At 43.3% G+C, this 21,602-nt stretch overlaps 7 protein-coding genes across 7 annotated transcripts; 2 read left to right on the top strand and 5 right to left on the bottom strand.

Annotated features, from left to right (window-relative positions):
• Positions 1-786: 786 nt before the first annotated feature.
• Positions 787-2,685, bottom strand: F4807DRAFT_389526 (trypsin-like cysteine/serine peptidase domain-containing protein). The gene has a single exon (XM_047995885.1). It carries the CDS (start codon positions 2,057-2,059, stop codon positions 920-922), a length of 1,140 nt encoding a protein of 379 aa, XP_047848596.1. The 5' UTR covers positions 2,060-2,685; the 3' UTR covers positions 787-919.
• Positions 2,686-4,278: 1,593 nt separating this feature from the next.
• Positions 4,279-5,607, top strand: F4807DRAFT_389517 (uncharacterized protein). Its single transcript, XM_047995884.1, has one exon. It carries the CDS (start codon positions 4,593-4,595, stop codon positions 5,247-5,249), a length of 657 nt encoding a protein of 218 aa, XP_047848595.1. The 5' UTR covers positions 4,279-4,592; the 3' UTR covers positions 5,250-5,607.
• Positions 5,608-7,147: 1,540 nt separating this feature from the next.
• Positions 7,148-7,879, top strand: F4807DRAFT_466048 (uncharacterized protein; the record flags this gene model as incomplete). The annotated part of the gene is made up of 1 exon (XM_048002347.1): positions 7,148-7,879. One exon carries the CDS (start codon positions 7,148-7,150, stop codon positions 7,877-7,879), a length of 732 nt encoding a protein of 243 aa, XP_047848594.1.
• Positions 7,880-9,371: 1,492 nt separating this feature from the next.
• F4807DRAFT_449042 (ferric reductase NAD binding domain-containing protein) lies at positions 9,372-11,678 on the bottom strand. Its single transcript, XM_047999982.1, has 2 exons — positions 10,080-11,678; positions 9,372-10,010 (listed from the first exon to the last, which is right to left on the bottom strand). The coding sequence occupies exons 1-2, from the start codon at positions 11,582-11,584 to the stop codon at positions 9,977-9,979; spliced, it is 1,539 nt and encodes a 512-aa protein (XP_047848593.1). The 5' UTR covers positions 11,585-11,678; the 3' UTR covers positions 9,372-9,976.
• Positions 11,679-11,937: 259 nt separating this feature from the next.
• F4807DRAFT_389410 (uncharacterized protein) lies at positions 11,938-13,390 on the bottom strand. The gene is made up of 3 exons (XM_047995883.1): positions 12,897-13,390; positions 12,582-12,635; positions 11,938-12,154 (listed from the first exon to the last, which is right to left on the bottom strand). Exons 1-3 carry the CDS (start codon positions 13,120-13,122, stop codon positions 12,048-12,050), a joined length of 387 nt encoding a protein of 128 aa, XP_047848592.1. The 5' UTR covers positions 13,123-13,390; the 3' UTR covers positions 11,938-12,047.
• A 1,186-nt stretch (positions 13,391-14,576) lies between these two features.
• Positions 14,577-16,649, bottom strand: F4807DRAFT_449033 (ubiquitin-conjugating enzyme E2-16 kDa). The gene is made up of 6 exons (XM_047999981.1): positions 16,356-16,649; positions 16,128-16,240; positions 15,862-15,907; positions 15,670-15,699; positions 15,319-15,502; positions 14,577-15,258 (listed from the first exon to the last, which is right to left on the bottom strand). The coding sequence occupies exons 2-6, from the start codon at positions 16,169-16,171 to the stop codon at positions 15,119-15,121; spliced, it is 444 nt and encodes a 147-aa protein (XP_047848591.1). The 5' UTR covers positions 16,172-16,240; positions 16,356-16,649; the 3' UTR covers positions 14,577-15,118.
• Positions 16,650-17,488: 839 nt separating this feature from the next.
• On the bottom strand, positions 17,489-19,144 carry F4807DRAFT_449028 (acyl-CoA dehydrogenase NM domain-like protein). The gene is made up of 3 exons (XM_047999980.1): positions 18,847-19,144; positions 17,745-18,770; positions 17,489-17,689 (listed from the first exon to the last, which is right to left on the bottom strand). The coding sequence occupies exons 1-3, from the start codon at positions 19,055-19,057 to the stop codon at positions 17,643-17,645; spliced, it is 1,284 nt and encodes a 427-aa protein (XP_047848590.1). The 5' UTR covers positions 19,058-19,144; the 3' UTR covers positions 17,489-17,642.
• Between the last annotated feature and the right edge of the window lie 2,458 nt (positions 19,145-21,602).

Raw genomic sequence — 21,602 nt, 5'->3', positions numbered from 1 at the left:
ATAAAAAATTAAATAATAAATATATTAAATAAATTAAAAAAAAAATTTAAATAATAATAAAAATAAAATAATTATAAATTTTAATATAAAAAAAATTAATTATAATAATTATATTAAACTTATAAAAACGTAAATTTTTTTATAAATAATATTATTATATAACGTTATATATTAATATATATATTTTAATATATTATTAATATTAAATAATATTTTATTAAATTTTAAATAATCTTAAAATCTAAAAAAAATATTATTAATCTATATATATTATACCATATAACAACCTTACACGGTCCACATTACTACCTAAATCCAAATTTTATCCATAGAAAAAGTGGAACGAATAGAAGGCATCGACGGGCCTGATACACTAGGAGTTGAACCTAAACTTCTATTTGTTCCCACCCTCCAGTGTCGTTCGCAACCTCGAACTCTCTACATATTATGTAATGTTTCAAGGCCAAGATGTTCTTCACCTCATACTTGTGCTTATTAACACTCACCCTATGTTGGTTGCAACCCCGCCGACTCTTACCAGCAAAATCAAACATGCGGCACAATCGTGTCTGCTGACTTTGCCTGCCCCGGCACCCCCCTTCTGCCCCCTGCTTACAAGGGGACCTCTTGTACTTACGTAAACCTCCAGGCATAATTACCCTTTCCAGAGGCGTATCTTTTCACTATGAACACAATCACGGTATCTTGCAATCGAGTTTATTTTGCGACTCATCGTTTATTAGGCTAGCAACGGCCCGATATACAAACTACCTAGTCTTGCTTTACTACTAACACATAGATATTTCCGCTTATCTCTCTCTCTGCCAAAAAAGAAAAATCCAAACCAGACTTTCAAAGATCTTCCCCAGCTCAGGGTGCCGTGACATAACTAACTAGCTTGCTAGCTAGCTTGCTAAACTTAAGCCCTGACCAAGGTGAGGCCGTAGGTGGACAGGATCTCGTTGACGGGCTGGAAGTAGGTGACGCCGCCGATGGTGCAGTCGCCGGAGCCGCCGGAGGTGACGCCCTGGGCCTGGGCGCCGGTGTAGAAGGACCCGCCGGAGTCGCCGGGCTCGGCGCACACGCTGGTCTGGGTGAGGCCGGTGACGCGTCCCTCGGCGTAGGTGACGGTGGCGCCGAGGGCGCGCACGGTGCCGCAGTGGACGCCGGAGGTGGAGCCCGAGCGGCAGATGCTGGCGCCCGTGGCCGACGCGGTGCTGCCCGACACGGGCAGGTTGCCGGAGCCGTAGCCGTCGATGTAGCCGCTGAGCGTGGTGCCGCTGACGGTGCGGATGTAGCTCATGTCGGCGCTGCCGGGGAAGACAGAGCCAGAGAAGGTTCCGAGCGACGCGCCGCTGCTGGTGGTAGCGGAGCTACCCGCGGTACCGCAGTGGCCGGCCGAGACGAAACCGGTGGTGACAGAGAAGCCGACGGAGCATCGGGCAACGCGGTCGATGATGTAGGCGTCGCCGCCGAGGACCGTGGCGAAGGTGGTCGGCATCGCGTCAACGGTGCGCACCTCGAACTCAGATGCGACGAGCCCGACCTGAGCGGCCAGGTCCTCGGCGTGAGCGGTGCTGCCGGCGAGGGCCTCGATGACGAGCTTGTTGGCGGTGACGTCGACGTAGTACGCCGCGATGCCAGTCTCGGCAGCGTCCGTGGAGAGGGTCTTGGGCTGCTCGATGTCCATGTTGTCAAGGGCCAGCTTAGCCTGTTCAAGCTTGGAGAAGCTGTTGGCGACGACAGCCGGGGTGGCGCCAGCGGCGCTCACCTCGGCGGCCAAGGCTTGGTCGGTGACGGCGACGTTGAGGGTGGTGCCGTCCTCGGCGATCCAAGCGCCGGCGAATGAGTCGCCCGCCGACGTTTTCAGCTGCTCGATGACGTCGCTGGCCCAGAGGTCCCTGGCGACACGGGCAGTGGCCTGGTCGGCGTCAAGCCCCAAGTCGCGCTTCATGGCGGCTAGGAGCTTAGGGTGGAGGCTGTTCGAAGCCTGGGTGGGGGCACCATAGGCAACGGGCAGGACGGCTGCCAAGAAGGCGAGGAATCTGAAGAGCTCCATGTCTAGCGATCTGAAGACAACACGTGCGAGAAAGGGGTGTTAATGTTGCAGAGGCTGGATAGTAGGTAAGACGAGTCCAGGATGCTGCTGAAAACTACTAGACATGATGAGAGAGAACATTCGCATTCTTTTATACTCATCCCGACTCCAGCATCATGGCTTGCATCACGCTGTTGTTGTCGCTGTTCGTAACAGAGCCCTCCATTGGACTAGCCGCCACCAAATTCCTCCTTCCCAATTTGCCCAAATCCGCCTAGCGACGTTACCCAGCTTTGATAGTATCAGCTGGGCAATAGTCTAAAGACACTTCAAAAGACATCCACCTCGCGACGTTATAGCAAGATAGGCAGGACAGTCCTTGAAAGGAAACTTTGAAGATTAGGCATACTACCTGCGTGGCGAGATGGCACATGGCCTAATAGGAAGGAGGGGGAGGGAAGCAAGGAATCGGACGGGAGCTTATGGCAGATAAGGCGCTATAAGTCCAGGCCGGCACATCTCGTGACCTTGGTCAACACGCCAAGATATTTCCAGATCATGGTCTTCGCATCGGCTATATCTTCATTCTAGGAAAGCCGATGGTGATGGTAATGGCCTGGCCTGTGTTGTTTCTGGCTGACAAACTGGGCGATTGACGCTTCGACGCTTCGGGCCTGCGAGATTCAGGTCGTCGACAGGCAATACTAGCAGTCAAATTAACGTGTGCTTCAGCTACAGCCTACCGATGATCTGCGTTTTCAGCTTTGCGGAAAATATTGCAAATCTCCGGCAGTCTCAGCGGCGAGCGCCGGCTAAACGGCCCCTCCCTCCCGGCCCTCGGCACTCCTACCTTCCCTCCTTCCTTTTTCTTCTCTCCATTGCTCCCTTCTCCTGACTAGCTCCACCACTCTCTCTCCGCTTCCTTCGACGGTCTAGGCCCGCCAAGACTAATGTAATCCGAGGTCTGTCCGTTCACGCTTTCCGTCCCGGATTAGCAGCCCGAGACGTTCCGCCAAGCAGCGGAATCCAACCTCAGGCACGGCGTTCAGCACTAATAAGGGAGCTTCAGTCTTGGCTTTAAGTTGTCTTATATGCGCTATAAGCCTTGGCTGCTACATTCTTATCAGGATTAGCTTATTTGGGCAACGTCGTTAAATCCGAGACTTACTGTAGCTAATCATTGGCGGGGCGAAGAAGGCCGTTTTATGGGTCGCAACAAGTATAGGGGCTTCTATTTCTTGATTTCGAAAACTTCCAACTCTGGAGGCTTCCATGCCAAGTCGGCATCATATGTCTGCAAAACGGCCGGCTCCAGTCAGATCTGCCTCACGGATCTTGATAATTACCAGAAATGTGCAGGCCAAGTCCCGCCTCCATCATAGTTTAAAGCTTAAGCTTCTATCTGATCCATGGTATCAACATAGCTTGAATAACGGGGATGGAAACATTGTTATATTTGGTATACGGATAGGCATTTAGAAGATGATAAAGTTATTAACTTAAAAGGAGCCCATCTATCAATCGTTAATAAACAAGACAACTTACATCACATCTTCGATATGGCTGTTTAGCCATGCAAACAGCTTTGGGAGTTTTCACAACTGCCTAATAGCTACCTAGGCAATCATACAATTCATCAAGCCATCTCCTTACTATTCAACTGGTCTACCGATGCTATCACTCAAGTTAACTCCACAACTCCGAAGAATTGCTCTTAGTTGTTTTCACTTAATGCGCAGGCTGTATCCCTTGCTGCCAGTAAAGCCCGGGTTACCTAGTCAACCTAAAGACTTCATGCTTTTCATAAATTGCTTGCAGCTGGAACCTCCTCTTCAAGACGTTTCAAATAAAGACTCACAGAAAAGCCTAAATTATGCAGGTACTTGTTATCAGATCCGGAATATTGAAGTCTTAGAACATCAATAATCTAGCCCAATAGCTATCTTGTTTCATATATTAACGCATAGCTCTTTCAACGTGATTATCATGACAAAGAACCCCTCAGATCGCCGGCTTACCAATGACCATAGCCCTAAGTCTGTGCTCTTCCCGACGCCAAGATGTTGCCAAGAGTATATCCACAGAAGGAAGCAACTTTCGACGTTCTGTTGATGTTCTGTTGATCGCGATAATGCTCTTTAGACATTGGTCGCAAAGGCGTTTTTCGCTCCACTTTAGGACTCAGCGTCACCGAGGCTGGCCGCGATGTTTGTCGTCATGATGCATGCAACGAACGTTGGGTCTGGAACATATTGATTCGTTTACATAAACATCATGCTAGCGGACGCCGGGCAGAGGGTCTCGTACAGATCCGCGCATCGCCATTAGCCAGACCGCGCGGATCCTCATTTTAAATATATGCAAAGTCGATAAAAAGCACATCTCACCAGCACCAACGCACCACTTCTCCCCTCTTCCCATACTTACATCATACGCCATCCCCTCTTAATCCTAATATACTACCTACCTACCTCTTATTAGATATCTAAAAGAAACTTCTATCATCCTAATTCTTAATTACCATCCATCTATCACACACACCCAACCCTCCAAAATGCCTTCCCTCACCAACCTCATCACCCCCCTAGCAGCCTTCCTCCTAGCCTCCGCCACCACAGCCCTCCCCACCACCACACCCGTCAGCCCGGCTCCGGCCATAGCGGTGAGAAGCACAAGTTGCACAGGCTCCGGCAACACCACCCAGCTGTACGCAAGCGATCTGTACCCCTTGTTCCCAGGGGACCCGGACCTAGCGAAGCCGGCAACCGAGGACTTCCACGTGCAGTACAACAACCAGACGGGGTTAGCCATCTCGCAAGCGGCGCACTTCGGGGGGCTGCCCAGCGGCGCGACGGGGTGCGCGTTCGGGTGGTCGCAGGACGACGCGTCCGTCGGCGTCCTGGTCGCCGGCGGCGACGGCCTTTTGGCCGGACGCCAGCTCTCGGGGTTCCCCTCCGATGCTACGGCGGCGCGTGGCGTGTCCTCCGCGGCCGTAGCGCCGTTCGATACCGCGAGCCCCGAGGATGCTTTCCAGACGGAGTTTACCGGCTGGGATCGCGAGGCCAAGGGGACGTATCATACCTCTGGGCCGGGCAAGATTACGTGCGCGGAGGACGTGTACTTGATTATTGAGAAGCCGAAGACTACGAATGGGAATGTGTTTTTGAAGAAGACGGAGGGGGCGGGGATATTTATTGAGTATATGTGCTAATTTTGGTTATGAGTGGTGGGGATAGAAAATGGGTATCGGGGAGTACGTGAATTGGGTTGAAGGATAATGTTTTGAAACGATCTGCTTTATGATTCTGGCGGCGCATCATGAGTTGTATTGGGTTATTTGAAAAGTATTGAATTCTCGTGTCTATATTAGGGTTATTGTCCTTGCTCACTTTACATAATGGCTTAATACTTCGCTTCTAGCATCACCAAGTCAATATCATATATTTTTGGAAATGTTTCTTCTTTTACATGCATAGAGATATGTCTTAATTGAATCAAGAGTTGACTGATGCACGAATCGGGTTTTGCGCCATCTGAAAGTAGTTTACATTGACAGTCTACTTAATCTCTAAGGTTATGAGTTGCTTGTATACCTTGCTAGGTTGATAGTTATATAGCATTTAACGCTAACTCTTGACGTTGAGCTATTTGAGTAGCTACCTAATTAAGACCAAAAGACGAAATGAATCAAAGTAATTCAGGGGCAACCCCCTTTTTACGTTCCTACAAACTAAGGACACTACTATAGAGGTACAAGATCATTTTACATTAGGTACTAGAAACATTTATAATAAATACTAATACTTCCCGAGTAAACAGTAAATGCTGGTTATATTACTGAGTCGTTATTAGCTTAAGCCTCCGATGTTGCCACCGACAACGGAAACACGTGGAAATGGTGGTAAGAAAATAGGGGCTAAATTTCACACTGGATGGAAATGTTCTTTCTTAGTGCCCTATTTAAATGAAAAACATGGAGGTTCACACACTTTATTGTTTCTCATCCAACGCATGGTCAACTATGTCTAGTTCTGTGATATTTTCTGTGCTGGTTGTTATACTGCTGTTACCGGAGATCACCACGAATGTCTACAAGTTCACGCCCAAATGTATCGGAAATCGAAAACATATCTAGGCTTATCTAGGCGAGTTGATCCTAGGCTTGGTTCATAATTATTAGTTGAAGACGGCGCACCTCAACTCATTTTGCTGCATAATCGTTTTCGGGAGGATACTTCGTCAGGTGCCTCGGGGCCTTTGGTTAACTAGCAGGGTCAAAACGACGAATTCCCAAGAAGCACAATAGGATTCCGTAATTTCAGTATGGATATAGTACTCTTTGGCGCTATGAGGACGTATAGCTTTAGTGCTTATAGTGCTTATAGTACTTATAAATGCAACGGTGAATTTTGACTTCGTTTGCTGAAGCCCCTGAACCTTCCTAGTATCGTGGCATGAACTCTTTGATATTCGGCAGCGCCCTCGTACACTTGTCAAAAACCACACAAAGTAAATTTCTCTCGATTTACTAGCCTACCTACATAAAACCGTATACTAAGCGGCCTCGAAAGTCTGAAGGTATATAACAGCCATAGGCCAAAGCTATGTAAAGACCTTCCACCACAAATTTACCCACACTATAAATCTCACCCATGCTATTCAGCTAAAATATCACGCACTCGCCACATAGGAGCCAGTGCCACGAGTAAGATGAGGAATAACACATGGTTAGTTCATGAAACTCACAGACTATTAGGTCCAAAGATCAAGCATCCCACAGCGAATAGCTCTAGATTACGACTGCAATAGAGAGAGCTACGCCCCGAACCGTACCTTGGGCAATCCCTCGCACTTACGCAAGGCGTCCACGCCTTCACGAGCCAACGCCAATAGTCAGGCCTCGCTAAACTCAACGCTCGTGGAATAAACCTAAGCAGGCCTCTTCACAGCCGGTGAAAAAAACAAGGTATCGAGAAGTTACCCGCCCCTTCAGCGCGAACAAGCTATCGTATACTTCAAACACCAATACAACATACACATCACATCATCTCACCTTACCTCGCCTCACCTCTACCCATCACCATACCTGCCGTCGCAGATTCGCCCTTCATGTGTAGGGTACGACGAGTATTCTACTCGTGCCTGCACGAGGACTACGACGTGACGCCTCCGCGGGCCATCCTGTACTGCAGCTGGGCCGTCCCTAACGTGGGCAGCAGCTCCAGCAGCGGCGTGCGGCCGTGTGCGAGCGTCCAGGTACTCCCGCTCACGGACCGGGACGACGTCTTCGCGGGCATCGTGCGCTCGGTGCCGTGCGATGTCTGTGCCGGCTTGCCCGGTCCCGGCAACGATGGTACTACTTACTACCGGAACCCGTGGTTGGTGCCGCCGATGGTAGCAGCGGAAGCCGCTGAAGCTGAGGCCGGACCAGAAGTAGAGAGCAATGAGCCGGTCGGACAGGAGTCAGCTAGTCATGACGACAATGACGTTGATATCGACACTTTGCTTGAGAGGCTTGACGCTGCTAGCCTCCAGGATGAACTCGACGTGTTCGACTTCGCGTGGGATGGGGACAACCGTCAAGTAGCAGAGTCGGCCGGCATAGAGGACGCAAGCAACGCAACTGGTAACCCGACTGACAACGGACAGCCCATCGGAACGCCCGGATCTGGCGAGGGACCTTTCTATTCCAACGGAGAGACAGATCTCAACCAGGAGATCCAATCCGCTACTAGGGAACTACAGGATCTACAACTCTACGATGAACAGGAGGAGGGGCAGGAGTTTGCCGATGAGCTGAACGAGATCGGTAGTGACACAGGCAAAGAAACGTCGACATAATGTCAGATACCTCAAGACTTTTGAGCAATAGATTTGCCGCCATAGGATATCCCACGACTTTGGCAGAACCACGAGACGGATGTCTAGAGCGCAGCACTCGTGGAGGGGGTGACCACAATACGGAGTTCGGCATCGCTCAACGTCGTCATTGCCGTAGATACTTGACCAAGCTCGTGTCTAACTCTTTGGGACGATCCCCTGCTCACTTCGTCGTTTTAACTTGGAGCTTAGGCGCTCGCGTTACTAGATGGATAAACAAAAACTTGGGAGGGCGATCTGGATAGATGGTCCGTTTTCTGGGTACGCAGTGCGGCGGGAAAGTCTTGAGGTTAGATACGGCGTATGTACCTACCGGAGGTATCACCGAATAACAATAAGAAGGATAAACGAGCCCATCATAATGTGATATCCTCTGAATTATGTGAAAGTCGAAGTGGATCCCCCCTGATTCATCTTCTACTTATCTTGGCTGCTTCACGCTGTACCTCAGCCTCCTGGAGACCTACGCCCAACAACTAGGAAGAGAAAAAGGAAAGGGGAAAAGAAGAAAGAAGTCTCTTGGAGTTTGGCTGGTGGAAAGCCCCATACTGGTCCGTGATAGGTTGTATGAAATGAAGCCTTGATATTATTATCCCGGTGTGGTACCGATGACCAGGATAAAATCAAAAGAGTAATAAGAATTTAAGTCATTGAATTACGGCTTTAATAAACTCCATAGAGAGAAATCCATATAGTTCATTAGGCCTTCGCCAATACTTGCACAGCACGATCTACTTTACCCCTATTCCATATTTTCCGTATGTAAGCCTTACCAAGTAACACCACTAACAACCAGCCTTCTTACCTAGCCATCTTTAATCCCTTCTCCTTCAAATATGTTTAATAAAAAATTAAAATGATAATAATAAAATAAAACCGCTGTTCATCATCCGACAAACCAGCCACTGTAAATAATCCAACTGAGAGAGGAGCACGTAGCTGACGTATCCCCATCGCCCATCGAAACAGCGACCAGACCGCGCACGTTTCACAGCCGGCGCCTCTACACACGTCAGACCCACAATCACACCCAGATCCCGGGATTGATAAACCAACTTGTACGTGTGTGTGGGGGGGCAAAGCACGTTTTGACGCAAGAACCGCTCTGGTCAGAGCCTCTTTCGCCTCAAAGATACATGCATCCTCCGTATGGACAGGCAACGTTCGATCTAATCAGATGCCGAGGCCCCGACTTGGACGACTCATTTTCCCTTTACGCTCTCCCCTTCGTCTCTTTACGGAAACCTAGAGCGAGAGCATGAAAGTCGAATCGGATCTCGTTCTTGGCATTCCACTCTCTTTTCTGGATCTCGTCGTTTTGGACTCTTTAGCCAATCGCGGAGTCCACTTCGCCCACGAGGGCGCGGATCGACTTGCTGTTGCGAAAGACAAGACATCGTCTCCCAACGTTTCTAGATCAATGTTTGAACAGAGCCGCATGCAAGAGCCGCGTAATACTTCTCAAAGAACCAAGGTTTATAAGGTCTCTATCTCGTTTCATTCCTAGTTATCTGGTAAATTCCTCTAAAACGAGAAAATCAATCACACGATAGAAGTCATAAAAAATAGAGGGATAGTTGAGAAGAAGTAGGAAATCCAAGCCTAGGTGTAAAAGGATATTGCAGATTCAGGTAAACTAGATACAAAGGTATATATGATAATCAACATCTAATGTAGTTCCCACTTCTCCAACATCGATTCCGTACATCGTAGATTCGTCGCCGGTGGCGGGAATCTCGGAGGTATCCGCCCAACCCGAGTTCAGGTATACATTAAATTCTTCCCGTGATGATGTTCCGCTTCCTATTCCGGCCAGGTCGTGTGCTTCTGATTTGGTAGTCGAACCGATTAAGTATCCTAGCTAGACCTTAGGTCTACGCGAACAGTCTAAGCTCACATTCACCCTAACCGAGGTCCAAGAAAGCCTGAATTGCTCGCGGTCTAGATTGATTAACACACAAATATAATGGTCATCCGCGTCCCGCGCCAGTGATTAGGCAATGCTTTCGAATTTGCTGGCAGCATATCGACCAGATCTTGACAATAACAAACAAACCCTTAGAAGTTTTCTTTGCCCCAGACGAAAGAAAAACTGTTATTTTGTTAGCTAATAGACCTGCAAAATAGTCTTCTGAAGAATTTCACATAGGAGTAAACTTACCCAGGTTCACTGTACTTATTACAGAAGACGTGGAGCGCACTGCCGAGACCCTTAGGTCCACAGAAGAACACACCAGCCTCGGCCGGCGCATGCAGTTTTCGGATACCTCTGAAAATCATGTCCCAGTTGGGTCGTCCAAAGTTTGTGGGACTTCGCAATCCGGTAATCGTATCCTTGTCGGCGTTGGCATCGTTGATCATGATATTTGTCGCATCATCGGCCTTGATCTTAGCAGTGAGGTAAGTGTGGATCTCGATTCGGCCGTCAACATCTTGAGCCTCGATGGCCAAAAGTAGCGAACGGAACCATTCGAAGGAGCCGAAATCTCTGCAAATCCAGAAAAAGTACACCTTCGTAAGTCGCGTCTTCTTCTGCGGGTAGTTCATTCGATACCAGATCGACTTCAGAATAGACGCGAACGGCGTAACACCGATACCAGCACCGCAAAGGACCGAGACCTCGTACTTAAACACATCTTCAGAGGCAGACCCAAAAGGACCGTCGATATAAACACGCGGCAGAACCCTTCGCAGGGCAGGGTCTACCTCGTTGTTCTGACCATCAACTCCAACAACCTTCGAGGAGTCCTTGCTATCTTTCTTTCCGAATTCACATCCAAGGGTCGTGGCTAGTTGTCGAGTGAAATCACCGACTACACGTACATGGATGGAGATGTAGTCCTCTTCGGGCGCACTGGTCAAGGTAAACGGGTGGTACTGCCAAAGTGAGACTTCCGGGCAGCAAAAGAAGATATACTGTCCAGCCTTGGTCTTCGTGTTTTCTTTCTTGATCTGGATTTCGCAAACGTTGCTCGGGTGCTGGATGACTTTCGAGATGTAAGTCTTATGGCGACCACGCAGTTCACGGGCAATTCTCTCGGCCAGATAAGTAAATCCTCCGACCATCCAGTACTGCCAGAAGACACCAATAGCGGAGCTGCCGACTGAGACACAGAAAGGCGCGAAGTCGGGTTGGATCATGCAGAAAGCTCCGTGGAAGGACCAGAAGAAAAAGAAGATGATGAACATGTGGTGCGTGTACCAGAATCGTTCGTAGTTCGCCCGTCTGGGTTTCTCATACGAAGTCACCACCATTCCCGTAAGCGCGATCAACATGATGTATCCAGTCCAGCCCGGACCGGACACCAAGTTAGCAACCAGCCATCCGTAGATGCCCAGATTGTTCTTGGCAGCGATCTGGGCCAAGTTGTTCCAGTGGGCGATCGTGTGGACCCAGGAAAAGAAGAAGATAGACCACGCTGTCGTAATGTGGAACGTAATGTTCTTGTCAAACTGGATGATACCATTCAGAGGCGTCTGTCTCGCGATAGAGATAAATGTCCTGCAGACCGGCAGCAGAATCATGGCGACATCCACGTGAAGCACTAGTGCCGCTGATCGCGCAATCATGTAAGTCGGTCCAAACGTATCTCGCGCTACCTGCAAATTGTCCTTGACGGCGTAATTGACGAATCCGAAAGCGAAGACGAAGGCGTGAAGCACCATAAAAATGAAGACGAAGCTAATACACTCGTCAGTAATTTGTCTTGAAAAATGAACTCACGTATGGCACCAACAATCTTCGGTAACCCTCGTTAATCATCCACTTATCGAACTTTTCTCGCATCGTCAATTCCTTCTGTCGTTCCTGGGTCATCTCTCCTGACAGTAGCATTCTTGTCAACGGCGTCCATCTTGACCTCTCTGACGGTTTCTCCCCTCCATATTGACTGCCCCCGTAGTAAGACATCTTGCTCGAAGGACGTTTCGTAACAAATCTTTCGTGGTCGTTGGCTTGATATCGTTTCCCGGGCAAATTCGTCCTCTAATCTTCCAAATACTCTTGAATCTTGAACCGCGAATTTACCAACCCAACACCGTCAAGTACCTCCTCTTATGTTATTAGACCTTTGAATTATATTTCGAAACCTCGTCCTTTAGACACGGGATAAAAACAGGTAATACTAATTCAGAGCCTGCTGAACGGGCACAAGGCCATCGAAGGAGAGAATCGGCGATGTGACGGACAAAATCTTTGAAGATTAAAATGAACGGATAGTCGACCTGGAAGCCTGCCTATCGCAGCCGCCTATCAGCCAACGCAAAGAATCGAACAGCGCACCTACGAACAACGAAAAAGGAAGTGGGAAAGCGTTTAGGAAGAAGCGAAGGGAAAGGAGAGAAGGGTTCCGAAGATCTCATGCAAGAGGCGGGAAGGCAGTGGATATTATGGGAGGCTGCCAAGAATAGGAAACATCAGACCATACACGTATTGGGGGATCATACCTGGGTACAACGCCGCGCCAGGGGTTGTCAACGTCAACGATACCTCAGCTTAAACTATTAAGTGATGAGAAGCTTCGCAAGCCAAGCTATTACAACCCACGAAAACAGCAGGAAAAGGAATGAAAAAAGTGTTCTCAGGAGAAAAGGAATAATAATGATGTGATACTGGGGATATAGAATCGAAAATGCATGGGTATTCGAGCATGAAAGTATGTACCGGTTACTTGCGACAACGATGGATCAAAGCGAGGGTCTGCGTAATGACTAGGTACTAGTAACACGCGTCAGGGGGGTTTTCAGTGAATGGGTCCTTGATTTGGCCTCGAAGCGGTTACAGCCTTATTACCGCAACTGTTTCGAGCTTCTGAAGCACGAAAGAAGCTCGTAACGCAGCAAAACTTTTTGCTGAATCAGACGAATAAGTCTGGTAGAAATCACGGATACCGGCAGATATCCAGTACGCACTGAAAAAGCGTATACCTAGGCCGCCTGTAAAGAACAATGTCTATTCTTAATGGACAAAAGCACTCACTGTCGATATCGACTGGATATGTCGAACAAAGAATTTTCCTCGTTGAAGTCTTCAATGGCCCGTTCTTTTGACCCGGGTTAACCTGGTCCTGTATGATATTCAGATCCTTAACAAGGATGAATGGGTGGGTAATGGCACCACTGAGCATCGTTGACGACACGTCCCGATACAAGCCAGATATGAAGGCGGACAGGACGGACTGCGCAATCGTCAGCCATACTACCATAGCACAGCTTGCGAGGCTAGGCGATATTGCTGCACGTAGAATGGTAGGCTGAAAATTAGAAGAGTAGTAACAGGAACACGAACAGGGGAGTTGAGGGGATTGAGGCTTGGACTCGGTTTGGGGTGTGGAGAGATCGAGTTCGAGATTTGATTCGTCATTGGTCCATCCTTAGTCCATCCTTAGAAAGATCCCCGGCGCCTACGCTTCAGCATGTTTCGTCAGGGGTCCTTGACACATTCGAGACTTGAACCCACCAAGGGCTTCGTAGCAAAAGGGGACAAGCGCCCGCCAACTTTTATGCCAGGCATTTCGAGACAGTTGTGAATGTTCTAAGTGCAGTGGTGAATGGTAAGTGGGTAAATTTAAGGCCTGGTCTTGTAGGTTATCGGAATATTATCCAATCATCAACGTTAGCGAATAGATCTTTTTAGTAGATTAAATTAGGTTATCCCCTCACTTGTACGACTTATTATGAAGTTAACAAGAACATTAGGCATAAAATATTCGATATCGGCACGCTAATCTCGGGCTTCGGCAGATTGACGACAGGGTCACCATAGCAAGGTTTTACTACATCGTACTCAAACAATTAGAATAGAAAGCGGCTCACGAAGCAGACCCACTCAGTTCGATTCGATTCGATATGCATGCAACACCCCTTCGATTTGTTTATTATGAACCATGTACAGTCCCATGGCTTGATAATGGCAAGTTTTACGAGTGGGAGTTTCAAGAGTGAAGACTCCAGTTGATTCATTACTCGCAAATAAACTTTACCACCAACAGCATCACACGTGTTTCGGTGTTTCGGTGCTATATAGCATCACATAATGGGCATCCCCGAGCAGATCTCACAAACAGCTCGAGGTTGAATATATAGTTGAACATATAGTTACACATTTAGATATAGATAACAATATGCTCTCACATCGAAATATGATTTTCTTGTGTTTGGCCTGAACTTCACCCCCACGTTACCGTTTCTCGTGTTTCCTAAGCCACTCGAATCCAAGTTGTATAAAGACAGATCCATTCAGATCCTACGAAACATGTAATATCCGGATCCGTATATCCCAACTCGACACCTCCTATTTTACCTCTTCCTCACCTAGGTACCCTTCCATTGTAGGATTCTCTTGTCGTAAGGATGCTGCTAAATAACTTACTACTCGCACCAACGACCCATCACCGTACGACCAAGTGAAGCACATTTGTCGTGTATATGCCCATCGTTCGATTTTGAATTGCGCGGCTAAAACAAGGGGTGTGTACAGTAGGCCATCTTTAGATCACGTTTCTCCTATCTCGGGAGCACAAGGACCAAACCCGAAACACATCGGTCTTATAAAATTCCCTTGCCATGTACATAAATCTTTTCACTCCACCAAACCGGCACCATAGAATATCTTGGCTTGATACAATCCTTGGTGTTAGTTTACGACGTTGGTGCCTTCATCCGTATGAGGAAGCACTAGAATTCGTTCGAGACTTATTGCTAACTGCCACTTTGGCCAATACTGATGCTGGCCTACGCTGGTCGATGAACATCTACGGTCACACAATGGACTGGTCAACCTAATACGTCAACGTAGGCCTAAAACCTAATATCAATTTTCACGACCGGTTGCGGTCACATAAAGGGAAGGGATTGGTGAATCATAACAGATCTGGGATGAACGTCGAAGAGGATCGAAATGCAAAGCCGCAGTTCCTCCAGACAACCCCATTAATTCATGCCTATCTTTCGTAAAACCTCGTCTTCCTCAGCAAGTCATTCTAAGCCTGTTCCGAAAGTCGTGTGCTCGAGAGTTCTTTAAGAGGCACACTAAGCCATAACGACGAATGGACAGAGACAGTGGCAAATGCGAATCGTATTGCCTATGTCGGAAGGAGGGTCCACGTCCCTTCCGGTATCACTACCAGTAAGTGCTATGCTCATTGCCCTGCCGTATCAACCACTACGCTTCACCGACGAATCTTCCCCTCGCCACTCGCCCTAGATGGCGTACTTGCGAGTCCACTCCCGGGCCGTAGCTTCATACCTCGCACGGTCGGTCTTGTACACATGCGCGATTTCGGGAACCAGAGGGTCATCAGGGTTGGGGTCGGTCAGCATGGAACAGATAGAGAGAAGAACTATGAACAGTTAGAATCGTAAAATAGAGCATGTTTGGGGCCTTGTTTGACGGCGCTTACCCTTAGAGATAGTCAATGCCGGGCTCCATTGGTCTCTCAAGATGTCCAGGCAGATGCTTCCGTTAGAGTTGATGTTTGGGTGGTAGATACGGGTCGTAAAGTTGACCTTGGGGGGCTTGAAGGGGTAGTCTGTTGGGAAATGGATGGCAAGGAAGAAGACACCACCAGAGTACGGCGAGTCACCCTAAGACATCTGATTAGTATTTTGAAACCTAACATTTGAAAGACATAGCCATAGTCTTGGCCTCAGCAGCCGCCCCATTAGCAAGCTCGCTACGCAGATGGCCTGCGATGCAAAGACTGCTAGAGAAAGATAGAATGAGATGTATGATAATCAAGAGGTTGGCTTACAGGTCCCATGATCGTCGCTTGCCAGTGGAACTGTGTAGAAATAATGAATTAGTAATAGTTCATGATACGAGAAATTCTATTTCCAAAGTCTTCAAGGCAGTGCTTCTCGTGCCCAACGACTCGAGTCAAGCAACGATTAGATAGTCCAGCCTTTCTCGTTCTTTGGTGGGGGTGAGACAGTGTAGTGCTTACCAGATCTTCACCAACGGGACCAGCAGAGCATGATGAGGGAGGGTCACTATGAAACAAAACGTTAGCAACGCCATCAAAATACAATATTCCTTTTTTTTCTTATCCGCAGCCGTAGCAAACAAATGAAATTCCTTTTTCTTCATTGTGAGGCTGTCACGTAAGATCCCCGCTCTGTCTCCTATATGGCTGCCCCACCTTGGGCTCAAGACAGACAGATGCATCGCCAAACAACCGGCCGCTACGATAAGGGAAAAAAATCGACATACCGGCCTAGGTCTGTGAGTTCCTTGTTGATACGCTTCAACGCCATTGCGAAGTTGTGGGATGTAGTGTTGCTAAGCTTTTTGCTCGACGACGATCTCTGCTGTTGAGAGAACGGCTATTTATACTTGCGGTCAGTATGGAATGCGGGAGAAATGGATGGAGATGTTCAGGCGAATTGCAGATAAAATTGAAAGGGTATAAATAGAGAGGAAACGGGAGATAACACATACCAGAGAGTGGAAGTTTAGGTGACTGTAGTCAGGATTCAAGGATATGAGGTCAGCGGGAGGAGATATCGGTGGTGGTGTTGATTATTGGTATTATTGTCGGATCGTTTTGATTTCGTAGTTTTGGTGATGGTGACTGTAAATGCGAAAGTTGGTAGCGGGGAGAGAAAGAAAGTCAGGCAAGTCTTTCAGGTGACGGAATGAATGGGAATATTGGGTCAGCTGTGCACGGGCCAGGAAGTCAAGAAGAGCAGGGGCAACCACAAAGAAAAGGACGGGCACGACGGCAACAAGGCAGGCGCTAGCACCTGTTTTTCTTCAACCCAATCAAGAGATGATTCACTCCAGATTCTCCAATTCAAGTGGCTGAGAGTGGCTTAGCTGCTTGCAAATGATTGTATGTGGTTGTACCTTCTTGATACCCGTTGGTAAACGAGTCCGACAAAATTGGCAAGTTAAGCCTTGAACGAGCCAATCAGATTATTCCGGCTCTTTCCCAGGGACCCGAAGAAACGGCGCCTTAGGCTTGTCTGGTTACACCCTAAGTTTATTCCCCACACCGCCACTATCTAGGCCAATCACGGCCCAGTACTGTGTGTTTTAAGAAATATCTACGTACCTAATATCTACCCAGGCGCCACTCAACAAGTCGACTCACTTTGCCATGTCGAAAATTAGTCATGCTTAATAAAGGTGTTGATTTGTTTATATAGATTCATTCTATCTGATCCGATTTTTGATTGGGACCTAAGTACCTTGTTGACCCGCGCTGCTCGCAACGAGGAGCGACCAAGCAACTATTTGCTTAGACAATTTCGACAGTTATAAGTACATATATTAACATCCGGTACATAGCACTGTGAATCTTCATAAGTACCTATATATTTACATATCTAGGTAATTTCATGGATAGTTTACCTACTGTATGTTTGTTGGAATATATGTGTAATGCACGATGGCGACAGTATGAGGTAATCTGATCGGGTATCTATGTGATCACTAGGAAGTGGCGTATTTACCTAGATTGCTATTTTCCACCAAACATTGGGCAGTTCGGATAGATCATATTACCGTAGTACTTCAAGTTATAGGTTTGTAAACAGTCATCACGTGTAGTAAGTTTATTCCAACTGGTATGCGGAAAATGGCGAGATATCATCTCTCGAATCAATAGCTTCAAATCTACATAATGTATGCATGTTGGATATAATCCGGTATATCTACATTGTCCCAGATATGCTCGACGATCTGGGTACATATGAATCTCTTTGGTTGGTTCAGCTCGTTTCTTCATACGAAAGCTTGTATTCCAGTGATGGCTCTTCCGAGAATGAGAGCTACATATATCTACCATTAGCAGATGTCCGTGATCTTGGAGATGGATCCACTTACAGTGAATATCGCTCTGGCCTTCATATGTCTGAGTCACGAATAGGTTAGCCACGTGTCGTCCGATCCCGTACTCGTCGCTAACGGCGTTCCCCCCGAAGATCTCTTGTAATGCTCTCGCATTCACAAGCGCACGGTCGCAGTTCTGTCTTTTTATCATGCTGATCATCTCCGGTGTGGCTTTCCCCTCATCTTTAAGTCTACCCACTTGTACCGACGCTAACACTCCATACGCAGCATCAGTTGCAGCATCAGCTAATTTCTTCTGTACAAGTTGATACTTAGCGAGGGGATTGGATTTGAATTGCTTGCGTTCCAAGGCATATGTCCGCGCTAGGTTAATACAATCTTCCAAGGCGCCCATAGTTCCAAAGGAGATACCGTATCGGGCACTATTCAGGCAAGTGAAAGGTCCACTTAATCCCTCGATGTCGGGAAACATGTTTTCTTGCGGTACCGGGCAGTCGTCCATATGAATCATGCCGGTAATGCTAGCCCGGAGCCCGGTCTTGTTCTTGATAGCCGGAGTCTCCAGTGTACCTGACGGACAATCCTTTTTGTCTATGAGGAATCCTCTGATCTTACCGGTCTCTTGCAACTTCGCCCATACCATAAGCACATCAGCAATAGGCGAATTCGTGATCCAGGTCTTAGAGCCGCTTAGAAGGTAATATCCCTTTTTCGTCGGGTGCGGTCGCGCCATCGTTTCCATGGATCCTGGGTCGCTTCCATGGTTGGGTTCTGTGAGTCCAAACGCGCCAAGGAGCTTCCCCTTAGCCATGCTGGGTAGATATTTCTCCTTCTGTTCCGTAGTTCCAAATTCGTAGATTCCGCCCATGACCAAGGAGGATTGCACTGACATGCCCGATCGGTAGCCGCTATCGACTCGTTCGACGGCCCGGGTGATCAGACCGGACGCTACAGTTGATATCCCAGCACAACCGTAACCGTGCAAATTCGCACCGAGTAGGCCAAGTTCACCCATCTCGAGCAAGATAGTGGGGTCATAATGCTCATCACGATATGCCTCTACGAGCAGTGCGGTTAGCGAGCAAACCATGATACAAGACCCCACAAAGCGCCAATTGAGTCGAGAAATACTCACGGAGAACTCGCGGTTGCAATTGTTCTTGACAATATCGCTCTGCTGTCTCCGAAATAGCCAATTCGTCCTCGGTAAATAAGTTCTTGCTTGCTAATGGATCATTCCATTCAAATTGAGACTTGGAAGCCGAAGCGTAGCTCCTAAAAGCCTGCCACTGTCTAACAGAAGCGACCAGTGGTTTTGAAACCCGGGATATCGTTGGACGTAACATGACTGCACTCTTAATTTGGAGAAATTGAGGTGAGCGTTATGGGATTTAGAGCTGTTTAGACGGTGCGCTATTTGAGCTAAACTGCTAAAGCCTTAAAATAAAAATTTTATTTTTTATTTTTTTTTTATAATTTTTTATTATTATTAAATTTATATATTTAAATATGTATTATTTATTTTATATATGTTTAATAATAATTTTATAATAATGTAATAATAAATTAATTAATAATAAATTAATAATAATTTAATAATAATTTAATAATAATTTAATTATGGTTTAATAAAAGTTTAATAATAATTTAATTATAGTTTAATAAAAGTTTAATAATAATTTAATAATAATTTAATAATAATGTAATAATAATTTAATAATAATTATATAATATATTATAAAAAATTATAATATTTATATAAAATTATTTTATTAATAATTAACTTTTAATTATAAATAAAAGAAAATTTATATATATATATTGTATTTTTTTAAAGGGATTAATTAAAACTTTTTACGTAATAATGTTGTTTTTTTTTAATTTTTTAATTTCGTTTTATAATAAAAATTTTTTTAAATATTAAATTAAATGCGGTTAAATAACGAATTCTTTTTTTAAACTTAAAAATTTAAAGTAATAAAATATTATTTAATTTAAATAACAAGCTTTATAAAAATTTAATTATTAAATAATATAAAAAGTAATAATATATTTTTTTAATTAATATAAAATTATAATTTTTATAAAATTAATAATTATATATTAATAATAATATAAACTTTTTAATTTTATAAATATTAAAACTTTTATAATAATTTTTAAAAATGTTTAATTAATTAAAAATAAGTTTTTATAAATATTAATAAAAGTTAAAAATTATTAAAAATATAATTATTAATCGTAATAAAATTATAATTTTATATTAATTAAATAAATAAAAAAGTTTTACCTTTTTATAAATAAATAAAAAACCTTAAAAAATAATATTATTAATTATATTTAAAACCTTTATTTTAATAATTATTACGTTACGTTTTTATATTTATTTTATACGTAATCATTTAAAACATTTATTAACATTTATATATATTTATTAATATATTATATCCTTAAATAAATAATAATTTAAAAATTTTTATATAATAATATTATTTAATATTTTTATCTTTTAATTTCGTTTTATAATAATATTATAATAAATTAATTTTATTATTTATAATATTATAAAATTATTTAATTTATAATTTTTATTTTTTAATAATTATTTAATTTAATTAATAAGTAATAACTTCCATTTATAAGCTTTTTATCCTTATCGTAATAAATATTATAAAAATATTAAAAACTTTTAAATATTTCCATATATAATAAACGTTTAAGTTGAAAAAATAGGAAATATAATTATTAATTTTAATTAATAACGTTATTATTTTTAAAGTTATTAATGTTTATTAATAATGTTTTTTTAAAAAAATTAAAAATAAAAACGATAGTTTTATAATTAAGATTTAACTTATTTTCGAATATAAAATAAAATGAATAAAAAATTAAGCTTTATATAATAATAAATCTTAATATTATGGTTTAAAAGAATTAAAAATTAATTATAAAGGTTTATAATGTTTTTATAATATTAATAAAATTAATTTTATTTATACCGATAATTTTTAATATTATATTTAATTATAAATAAAAAATATTTCCGTTTAAATGATATAAATAAACTTATTTACGAATGGTTATTTTTTTATTTAATTAAAAGTTATAAGGGGAAACTTTAAAATAATATTATAAACGATTATTTAAATAATTCTTTTTTTTTAATGTTTATTTTTATAATAATATTTTTAAGAATTAAACTTATTTTATAATTATCATTTATAAAAAATTAATTTATAATGGTATTTTTTAAATTTATATATATTCGGAAATTCCGGGGATATTAATTATTTTATTAAAAAGTTTCCTTTAATAAAAAACTTATTAATAATTTTTTTATCGCTCTTTTTTAATTTTTTTTTTTTTTAAAAAAATATAAAAAACTTATTTAACTTTAAAAAATAAGGGTTACATTTTAATTTTATGCATTTAATAATTTTATATTAATTTTTTTATATATTAAAATAATCTTTTAATTAATCTTTTAATTAATTTTTTAATTATTTTTTATAAATAAAGTTAAATATAATTTTTAACGTATATAATATATTTTTTAATTATATAACCGTTTTTTAATTTTTTTTAATAAGTTTTTAAAATTTATTTTTATATTATTATATTAAATTTAGTTGTTAAGTTAATTTATTAAAAGTTTTTTTTATAAAAATTAAATAATAATTAAAAGTTTTATTAAAGTTATTTAATTAATAATTTAAAAAAATTAAAAATTAATTTATACGAAGTTATTTTATTAATAATTAACTTTTTAATTATAATTAAAAAAAGGTTTATATTTACATGTTTATTATATTTTTTAAAAGGAAATAATTAAAACTTTTCGCGTTATAATGTTATTATTCCTTAATTTTTTAATTTTACCTTATAATATAA

The sequence above is a fragment of the Annulohypoxylon truncatum genome (genome assembly GCF_022578515.1).
Source record: "Annulohypoxylon truncatum strain CBS 140777 unplaced genomic scaffold F4807scaffold_80, whole genome shotgun sequence".
Classification (NCBI taxonomy): Eukaryota; Fungi; Ascomycota; class Sordariomycetes; order Xylariales; family Hypoxylaceae; genus Annulohypoxylon; species Annulohypoxylon truncatum.
This window is presented reverse-complemented; position numbering and strand designations above follow the sequence as displayed.

Bases quoted from the DNA above. Each gene is read 5' to 3' on its own strand.
- F4807DRAFT_389526 (XM_047995885.1), bottom strand. From the start codon at position 2,059: ATGGAGCTCTTCAGATTCCTCGCCTTCTTGGCAGCCGTCCTGCCCGTT.
- F4807DRAFT_389517 (XM_047995884.1), top strand. From the start codon at position 4,593: ATGCCTTCCCTCACCAACCTCATCACCCCCCTAGCAGCCTTCCTCCTA.
- F4807DRAFT_449042 (XM_047999982.1), bottom strand. From the start codon at position 11,584: ATGGTGCTTCACGCCTTCGTCTTCGCTTTCGGATTCGTCAATTACGCC. The intron at 10,011-10,079 runs GTAAGTTTACTC...ACAAAATAACAG, and splicing joins AATAAGTACAGTGAACCTGG to TTTTTCTTTCGTCTGGGGCA.
- F4807DRAFT_389410 (XM_047995883.1), bottom strand. From the start codon at position 13,122: ATGGTAGTATGGCTGACGATTGCGCAGTCCGTCCTGTCCGCCTTCATA. The intron at 12,636-12,896 runs GTGAGTGCTTTT...GCGTGTTACTAG, and splicing joins ATATCCAGTCGATATCGACA to TACCTAGTCATTACGCAGAC. The intron at 12,155-12,581 runs GTACATACTTTC...CGGCTGCGATAG, and splicing joins ATCGTTGTCGCAAGTAACCG to GCAGGCTTCCAGGTCGACTA.
- F4807DRAFT_449033 (XM_047999981.1), bottom strand. From the start codon at position 16,171: ATGGCGTTGAAGCGTATCAACAAGGAACTCACAGACCTAGGCCG. The intron at 15,908-16,127 runs GTATGTCGATTT...TTTGTTTCATAG, and splicing joins GAACTCACAGACCTAGGCCG to TGACCCTCCCTCATCATGCT. The intron at 15,700-15,861 runs GTAAGCACTACA...ATTTCTACACAG, and splicing joins GTCCCGTTGGTGAAGATCTG to TTCCACTGGCAAGCGACGAT.
- F4807DRAFT_449028 (XM_047999980.1), bottom strand. From the start codon at position 19,057: ATGTTACGTCCAACGATATCCCGGGTTTCAAAACCACTGGTCGCTTCT. The intron at 18,771-18,846 runs GTGAGTATTTCT...CACTGCTCGTAG, and splicing joins ATTGCAACCGCGAGTTCTCC to AGGCATATCGTGATGAGCAT. The intron at 17,690-17,744 runs GTAAGTGGATCC...AGATATATGTAG, and splicing joins AGGCCAGAGCGATATTCACT to CTCTCATTCTCGGAAGAGCC.